General features: G+C 35.6%; 1 protein-coding gene across 2 annotated transcripts in view; it reads right to left on the reverse strand.

Moving 5' to 3' along the window:
• LOC144961213 (uncharacterized) overlaps window positions 1-10,188 on the reverse strand; it is a 52,316-nt gene that overhangs the window by 10,989 nt on the left and 31,139 nt on the right. Inside the window, exon 2 of one of the 2 annotated variants that reach the window (XM_078894490.1) lies at window positions 5,293-5,526. In XM_078894490.1, the coding sequence (XP_078750616.1) occupies window positions 5,293-5,526 (234 nt within the window). Of the gene's footprint in view, window positions 1-543; window positions 754-5,292; window positions 5,527-10,188 lie in introns of those variants that run through there. The other variant, XM_078894495.1, reaches the window with a different exon arrangement.

Genomic DNA, 10,188 nt, shown 5'->3' on the forward strand with positions numbered 1-10,188 from the left:
GCTTGTTACGACTACAAAATACTGTTATTGAGTTCATTGTTATTACCTATAGTAACGGATTACACCGCCTATTAGGAAAGGGAAATTACCTTAATGTTTTAGATTACCTCTAAAGAGAAATTAAAAACTCCAAGCTGCTCATCTTCCCTTCTACCATCGGTGGTTAGAATAAGATCGAAACTACTTTCAACGGTTAGGTTATGATATTTTTACATTGGTGATTTGGCATGTAGATAAACATCAACAAACTATTTATATCGATATTCTAAACAATGGCAGTATGGAAAACTGATTAAAATGGATAATTAAATAAAGTATGAAATAAAGATATTTTTTGAAATTATGTTACCGTAGAGACTATACACGCACACGTACACGCCCATATATGAGTGTGTATATATATATATATATATATATATATATATATATATATATATATATATATATATATATATATAAATGTAAAATTTTCCGGTCATTTGTTTTGAATCGAACAGACTCGGGATTTCCGTTACCGTCATCGAACAATTTATCATTTCTTACCTGTATTTCAAAAATCGATTTCTGCGTTGACAAGAAATGCCGCGATTCACTGAATACACAAAACAATCATAAAATATACATCGTCATCATTCCTTTTAAAATATGTATCCTTTTCATTGTTTACGATATTTTATATGACAACTTGAGCTGGTGTTCATTGATTTTTTTTCTCACTCCTCAGTCTCCTTGAAATGATTGATATGTCCGTGATCGTTGATCTAAACAGGAATAAACTTAGTTATTTCCCTCTACAACAAAGATGGTCGCTTGAGTGGCCAATACTAGCTGTTATGGTGGGTCTGGGAAAAGACGGTCTTGCTAATGGTAGTGGTGGAGGTGGTGTTATAGCCACCGGTGCTGTCAGTTATGTCGATGATGACGGTGGTGGTGGTGGTGGTGGTGGTGGTGGTGGTGGTTGTGGTAGTGGAGGAGGAAGTGGTGGTAATGGTATCCAGTCCAGAGATGTTCAGGAGTCACTAAGGGTATTGATTTTGTTCTGCATATAATAGAGGTAGGGTTCTGGCATTGTTTCTACCTGGTTACATTGATAGTGAAAACAGTTATCGATTTATTGGCTGCCATTGATTTCCATCTTTCACCAAGTTAAAAAAAAAGTTAGTGATGAATGATTTTCACACTGAATGATACTGCCAAAATGTATGACGTGGACGGTATTTTCTGCTTTTTGTTCGGTTGAAAAACAATAGTTAAAGATTTTTTTAAAAGTATCGTGGTTATATTTACGAAGCCCCTGCACAGCTGATGACATCTGAGTTATACAACTCTCCTCTTGATATAACATGGTCTAAAGAAAATTTTCCCCGTTAGGATTTTATTCAATTTTTATTTCATTTTTCATGTTAATCAAGCACGCCTTATTTGCATGCACCATCTCGCACAAACACAACACACACATTAACACGCACACACACACACACACACACACACACACACAGATACACATACGCAAGGCATCTGCGTATCTCCTGTTGATAGAAGCGCGTACCACTAGTGAAAAGACCCAAGTTCGAGTCCGGAAAAACGGTATGATTTTTTTACATTTTTTGTCGATATTGCAGTGCGAGATGTTATAAAGGTACATACCTATTCCCCTTAGCATGGACCAATATGGCTGTTCAAGACAACGGTGCAAGGTTTTTAAAATGTTTTTAAGGGTTTTACGGCGCTTCCAACACATTAAGGTCATATCAGCGCCAGTAAAAAGGAAGAAAATGGGATAGTAAAAAGTTCCAGAATTACAATTAAAGCACCCAAGAAAAGGTAAGACAAAGGGGAATTGGTTCAAATAGGGAAAAGATGTAGATTCCAAGAGCACACCATCAAAGTACTTAGTTTGAGATCACCTAAATCTGACAGACACAAGTACAGGTCCCCACTAAGAATACACTCAAATGTTTACAAATCATACATAATATATTAAAAAAAATTATACAGTACATAACAGAGAGATGATTTACAAGTGAAAAAAACATCAGCTCCCAAAACTAACTATACATTTGACTGTTTCCCTCTCAGCCAGGGTACCCGGCCAGGACCAGGACAAAACCAAGAAATCTCATTCCAAGACAAGGATAGCAAGCATGTTGGAAAACAGGTACTTAGAAGACACATAACTTTATTTTGTTGACATCTTATTTTCCTTACCTTAAAGTCATAGGGGCCATCGTGTTGGGATTTATCCTTGTTTCTATGCCACTAAACAGACAGTAAGGATTGTTTGCTACCCTTTGGATAGGATGGACGAGACTATAGCAATGTACTCTGCGCCATATAGACACTTGTGATTTTCTTTTTTTTCAAGATTCTCAGATTTTATTAAATCCGTTGTAAAGTAACAGAACATATTGCCTCCGAATGTAGAAGTGCAAACATCATAGAAATAGGAAGATACAATAAAAAAGTTATATGGCACAATCTTATGAAAAGAATAATGTTTCTGTCCATTCAAAAAGACGGTGATCTCGTTTTAATATATTTGTTATTTAAAGTGAATGACATTAAAGATACAGCAACCATCTTCTCAAAGCTCAGAGGAAACTATTAGTTTGCCTACGTCTAATTTATCACAGTACTAATATTGTCATCACTGGCAAAATGCCATATCGATAAACTCTTACTTCATAGATCGAGCGAATAAAATAATACCCGACTTGTCAAAATGTTAAACTCGAGACTCTGGTATGAGATTGTTTTGGCAAGATTGGGCCATTTTAATCGATCGACTTGTCATGTAATTTTTTTTTCTGGACAAAATGTAAACAGACACAACAGTTATGGATTTGTAGATTATTGCGATGAAGAAATTTTAAATTCTATTTTTAGAAGAAACATAGAAGCTGGCAAACGGCATTCCAAAACAAAGGCTTGAGGAAGATACAGAGGATATTCTGGCCAAAAACCATCTCAAACAGTGGCTGGATAAAGAGAACAGGGCTAGAGCCCATATCTCTGCTTGTGAGGACAAGAAGATGGGGTGCACTGGTCATGTCCTCCAATTAAATCATGATGTTATTCCAAAGGTCGCCCTTCGATGAACACCACAGGGAACAAGGAGGAGGGGGAGACACTTGAAGACGTAAGAAGGGTCCTGACATGAAGGACCAAAAGTGGACGTGGGGACAGATTGATGTCAAAGATGTCAGCATACCGTGATGGTTGGAGATCTACTTTGTCGGCCTTATGTGCAACTGACTCACCAAGAGGATAAGTAAAGAATAAGTATGAGGAAATCGGAAGAATTTTGATTAGTATACTCGGAATCGTTGACTTCGTCTCTAACCAGTTAACTACCGTACTCTGGAAAAACCCGTATTAAAAACATTTGGTCAGAAAACTCGTCCATCAAATATTAATCGATTTAAATGACCCTCATCTTTGGCAAAAAACTCTCAAAGCTGGGACTGTGTGTATCACTGTTATTCAATCGCCGATTTATCAATATAATAAACAGGCTCAATTTTTGCCACAAGACTTAAATGTTTAAACACTAGAACGGTGGAAAGGCATGAATTTGTGCATATTGTGTAGAATCTAGAAGGGACCCAGATAAGAAATGTCACAAATGTGCATAATGATGCTTACTTACACATCAAATTCATTATAGAGTAAAAACCTTGAGTTATATGAATAAATAAATAAATAAATAAAACTTCCTTTATTCATCCCACAGGGGAAATTTGTCTCTAGGGTCTATTCCAAGGGAAGACTGGAATAACGCAGTGCAGCGCCGCAAATTGAGCTAGGGCGAGGTGACTTGCTCAAGGCCACACAGCGCAGCGGCATGTGATCGAACTCGGTACCTTTCGGGTACGAAGCAAAGACCTGGGCCACGCTGTCCCCGGGCAATATTTACTACACGCACGTGTTCTAAGCGCTTTACAGGAGGTTTCTAACTAACGACGACACTTAACACGTAGGAAGAAAAATAACGCCATTTTTTTTTTCAGACTGATACAACGTTGGTAACGTTCAGGTACCCATTTTACACCTAAATACGGTGGGACCTTGCACCGTTCAGAGTGGGACTCGAATACGGGACCTACCGACCGAAGGCTAGTGTAATACCACACCTCAAATCCGCAGAATTAATTAATTTCTCATAAAGTAATGGAGTAATAAATCTAAAAGATAAAAAGAACACATTTTCAATTCTCTCAACGCACGTATCTACTAGACTGCGTTGCTGCCATTATATCCTTTAACATTATAAATATAAATTGTGAAACTATTTTAACTAGTTAACTGCCATACTCTGGAAAAACATATTTTTGAAATTTTAGCAACAAAGAAACTCGTCCTTTAAATATCGATCGATTTAAAGGGTCGATTGATTTATAAAGGACGAGCTTTCTGGCCCATTTTTGTTAATACACGTACGACAAATATCGATTGCATTTCTATTCAAAACCCTCCATTGCTTTCGTTGCGCTTGTTGTTTCACAACACTGATATTTATACAAGATAATGCGTACTCTAGTGGCTTGATGTTTGTTTATCGGAAAAACTGATGCCAATGAAATTGTATTTTAAATTATCAATCGTTGCTTTGTTTCGATCTGTAAACAGTCAATGATTGGGACCTTAAGTGTAAGGTGAGGAAGATAATCATGTCGACGGGGATGAAGAGGAAGGGGAGCAGGAGAACGAGGAGGAGGAGAAAGAAGGCGATAGGATGAGGAGGAGTAGGAGGAGGAGGAGGAGAAGGGGGAGAGGGAGGATGAAGATGAGCAGAAAGACGAGGAGAAGGAGGAGGAGAAGGAGACGGGGGAAGAGAGATGGGGTGGAGGAGGAGGGGAAGGGGCGGAGGAAGAGGAAGAAGAAGAGGAGGAGGAGGAGGAGAAGAAGAAGAAGAAGAAGAAGAAGAAGAAGAAGAAGAAGAAGAAGAAGAAGAAGAAGAAGAAGAAGAAGGAGAAGAAGAAGAAGGAGGAGGAGGAGGAGGAGGAAGAGGAGGAGGAGGAGGAGAATGAAGAGGAGAAGGCGAGAAGAGAAGAAGAATGGGGAAGAGGGAGGAAGAGGGGGGAAGGAGGAGGGAGAGGAGGAGTAGGAGGAGAAGAAAAAGAAAGGGGAAGAGAAGGAGAGGGGGAGGAGGAGGGGGAGGAGGAGGGGAGGCGGATGAGAAGAAAGGGGAGTAGGAGGGGGAGGAAAAGGAAAAGGAGGCGGAGGAGGAGGAGGAGGAGAAGGAGGAGGTGGAGGAGACGTATGATCAAGCTGATTACTCTGCCAATTTACCTGATCTAGTAAAATCTTCACGGAATCCGCTTGGTTCAGCGCGCAAGAGTAAGTCAAAGCGCACTTTCCATTTTTGTCAGTCCTATTGATGTCCGCCCCTCTCTGCAAAAGCTGCATGATCAATCGCGATCTCGAGTCAACATCGTGGATTTGTACCATGGACATCATCAAGAGCGTGCGCCCTTTATTGTCAGTTACGTCAATTTCAGAGCCACCGTCTAGAAGAAGCTGAATCTGAATTTAGGATGTGGGAAAGAAAATAAAAGAATTAATGTTTTAACTAGAACATTTATATAGAGCAATATCCACTAAACGTGCTCAAAGTGCTTTACAAGGGATCCCTAGCCAAAAGAAACACTTAAACATGTAGGACGAGACATGACGCCTGTTAGGTTAGTACATTGTTTTGTTTTTTGTGGGGGTTTTTTTTTTTGTTTGTTTTTTTTTTTTTTTGTTTTTTGTTTGTTTGTTTTTTTTGACAGAGGCAACGCTGTTTACGGCCAGGTTCTTATTTTACATCTGGATACGATGTGAAAATGTGAATAGGGAGCCTTTTCCAAGGACTCGAGTATGCGCCGCTCAGAGCGGGATTCGAACTCTGAAATTCCACTCCGAAGACGAGTGCCAAATGACAAGACCACAAAGCGCATGTTATAATAATATACACTCTGAAAATGGTAAGTAGAAAATTGTGATCCAAATGTTTCAAAACGGTAATTATGTGAAAGTTTTAATTCAGAAAAGTGAGTGGAGCAGGCCACTTATGTGGTAACAACAAATATGAAGTGAATAGAAAAGTGCCAGAAGACAATAGAGAATAAAAATTTTTCGCGGCGGTGTGGTTTGAACCTGCGACCTTATTGGTACGACAACTCCGCCTGGCAGGTGATGCGTGGCTCTAACCGTGTGAGCTATCACAAAACACAAAAAATATTCGTTTCAAACTCAAAGTCATTACTAGATCCCTCTCTCACCCACTTCTTGAGACCGCCGATTCGTTCGTACACCACCATCGCGAATAATTTTGACCAGCAGTTAAGCTTAATAGCCAATATTCTCAACACAAACATATAACATAGAAACAATTGAGACATTGAGTATGCTCCGGTGTATGGGGTGAATTTTTTAATTCAGAAAAGTGAGTGGAGCAGGCACTTATGTTGGTAACAACAAGATATGAAGTGAATAGAAAAGTGCCAGAAGACAATAGAGAATAAAAATTTTTATTCTCTATTGTCTTCTGGCACTTTTCTATTCACTTCATATCTTGTTGTTACCAACATAAGTGCCTGCTCCACTCACTTTTCTGAATTAAAAAATTCACCCCATACACCGGAGCATACTCAATGTCTCAATTGTTTCTATGTTATATGTTTGTGTTGAGAATATTGGCTATTAAGCTTAACTGCTGGTCAAAATTATTCGCGATGGTGGTGTACGAACGAATCGGCGGTCTCAAGAAGTGGGTGAGAGAGGGATCTAGTAATGACTTTGAGTTTGAAACGAATATTTTTTGTGTCCGTGGATAGCTCACACGGTAGAGCCACGCTCTCACCTGCCAGGCGGAGTTGTCGTACCAATAAGGTCGCAGGTTCAAACCCCACCACCGCCGCGAAAAATTTTATTCTCTATTGTCTTCTGGCACTTTTCTATTCACTTCATATCTTGTAATTATGTGAAAGTGATGTTGGAATCGAATATATGCAGCATCCCCCTCCCTCCTCACTCTAACAAAATTTTTTAAATGTGGGTAAAGATGGGAATGGATATGTTTCACTAAGTGCATAGACCCGAATTTTCATATTTCTGGCTCATCCGTTTAACTAAATATTAAGTTATCATCAGATTTTTATTCTGACACTAAATTAACTTTACACGGGAGTCACAGTTGATTTCCCTCGTAAATGAATTATTATATGAAACTACCAATCAGAATAAAATTAAGTAAATAAATGGAAAGATGAATACCTAAATAAGTAGATAAATAAATGAGTAATCAATTCACCCCCAAGAGGAATTTTTGGGCTATATATTTATGCATAGGAAGCCTCTTACTCCGCAAGGTAATATACATACAAGGCTATGACAGTTGGAAAGATAATAATAATAATAATATGTGGTCGATCACTTAGTTTGGTAATCATACTTGCAAGATAAATAGCAATTAAGCTATAGATTGAATGAAGTAGACGTCACTTGGCTATTTTTTTTCAAATCGTTTTAGACAGCCAATTGGGTGACTAATTCTCACCAAAGTTTATCTAACAGATTATAAATGGTAAAGGTTACAAATAGTGTTATGTGCTGGTGCGATTCACCAGGGCAGAACAAGTGAGTATTTTATCTAAATACACAGCATCAAATTTTATTATTTTCTCCTTTATTACTTTAGTTATCCGCTCACCTAAACATTGTGTTCAAGAAAGCGACAACATCATATGCGACATGCGACATAATGTTGTTATCTCATCGCTTTTACTGCCCTCATGGTGAGAATGGTAAAACACGATGCCAAGTTAAAGTAGGTTCAAATCTGCCTGTAAATTGTTAAGAATCGTATTTTTGTTTGTAGTGCAAGAATACTAGTGAGCTCCTGAGAAGTAACCAACGCTAATAGCCTGTTATCAAAGTCGATGAAATTATTGAGATGATAATATTGGGAAAAAAATCCTGCAGAACAGGTTTTACTGCCGATGCAATTCCTTCGATACAGTTAACTGTTGTACTCTGGACAAAAATAGGATATAAAATTTTGGCCAGAAAACTCGTCCTTTAAATATCAATTAATTTAAATGACCCTCATCATGGCAAAAACTCTCAAACCTGGCGCAAAGTGCCAGGTTTGAGAGATTTTACTAAAATGATGGTCATTTAGATCGATCGTTATTTGGAGGACAAGTTTTCTGACCAAATTTTTAAATAGTGTACGGCAGTTAACTGTTTAATTGCCTTTCATTAAAAAAGTATAAGCCGGGAGGTCACTGCTCTAAGACAGCCTTTGATACATTCGAAGCAAGCTAATCAATCTTCACTGCAATGGTTCGATTTGGTATAATTCGATATCATATCGTATCGTCTTGTATTTTTATTCTAGAAAGTAATAATAGCGATGGGACTCCTGACTCGATAAAGCCCGTGTCCCAAATATTGCACGATTTGCAGAACAAATTAGATGATATCAAGTCAATCGAATTTTACGAATTTTATTCAATGCAGATCCAAATTTAGAAAACAATGTGAGTAGAGAGATGACTTACATTGGGCAAGGGAAAGTTATTTGAAACGGGTTGTGAAGTTTAGTGCAATATAAAAGATACAGAATAATGGCAGAGTTACGGAATGTCATCCGTCGCTTGAATTAGCGAGAACAACCGCACGTAAATACTTTAGTTGATCAACTTTATTTACAGAAGGCACTTTTTCCTTTTTATTTCGTTCTTTCCCCCTCAAAAACAATCAAAATGGCGATAGAGCTCTAAATTTCAACTTAGAATAATTAGCGTTCTACAAGTAAGTGATTAGGTAGGATTGAAGTCAAGAAACGATGGTCGATCGCTTACGGAACATACAATAGATGAGCAAATACAAATCTAAGGCTTTTTTTTTTAGCACAGTAGATCATCGTTTCGGCACCCTTACTTTACTCCTATAAAAAGAGTGGGACATAAAAGTAAAAAGAAAAAGGAGACATTGAACTCGCCTTTCAACAATTGCGTGGATTTGCTGAGCTCACAATACACTGTAAATCTTAATGAGATAAGTGCATTACAACTGACAACATGGGCTGTTTAATAATGGAAGCGTATTGAACAACAACAACAAAAAAAAAAGGGGGGGGGGGGGTACAATCTAGCCTTGAATGTTCTCTTTGTTAGGCTATGCTATAGGTGTAACGGCATTTTGTCTATTATCTCCAAGTCTTTGTTTTTCTATCTAAAAGATACATTTGCAAGTTTAACTCACTCAACCCTGACACCGACTATATCCGTAGTTTACCCGGGTTACTTTTACCCCAAGCCCATTTATTACATTTTTCTGAGACAAATTATAGGTGTAGTATCAAAGTTAATGTTATTAGTTTGCTTTCTTTGCATGTTCATGGTTGTTGAGTAAAACAATCTATGTACATGCTCGTTTTTAATACATTTTTTCTACTATTGAAAAGTAGCAAAAACCTCTAGAATTGAGTGAGTTAAAATTGTGATATTTATATTAATAATAATAATAATAATAATAATAATAATAATAATAAATAATAATAATAAAATATAATAATAATAATAATAATAATAATAATAATAAATAATAATAATAATAATAATAATAATAATAATAATAATAATAATTGATGATAATAATAATAATAATAATAATAATAATAATAATAATAATAATAATAATAATAATAATAATAATAATAATAATAAAATAATAATATAATAATAATAATAATAATAATAATAATAATAATAATAATAATAATATAAAATAATAATAATAAATATAATAATAATCATAATAATGATAATAATAATATATAATATAATAATAATAATATATAATAATATATATAATAATAATAATAATAATAATAATATAATAATAATAATATAATAATATAATATAATAATAATAATAATAATAATATAATAATAATAATAATAATAATAATAATAATAATAAAATAATAATAATAATAATAATAATAATAATAATATAATAAATAATAATAATAATAATAATAATAATAATAATAATAAATAATAATAATAATAATAATAATAATAATAATAATAATAATAATAAATAATAATAATAATAATAATAATAATAATAAAATAATAATGATGATGAATGATGATGATATGATGATGATGATATGATGAATGATGATGA

This window comes from Berghia stephanieae, chromosome 1, assembly GCF_034508935.2.
Source record: "Berghia stephanieae isolate SIO BIC M18660-M18661 chromosome 1, UCSD_Bste_1.3, whole genome shotgun sequence".
In the NCBI taxonomy this organism is placed as follows: Eukaryota; Metazoa; Mollusca; class Gastropoda; order Nudibranchia; family Aeolidiidae; genus Berghia; species Berghia stephanieae.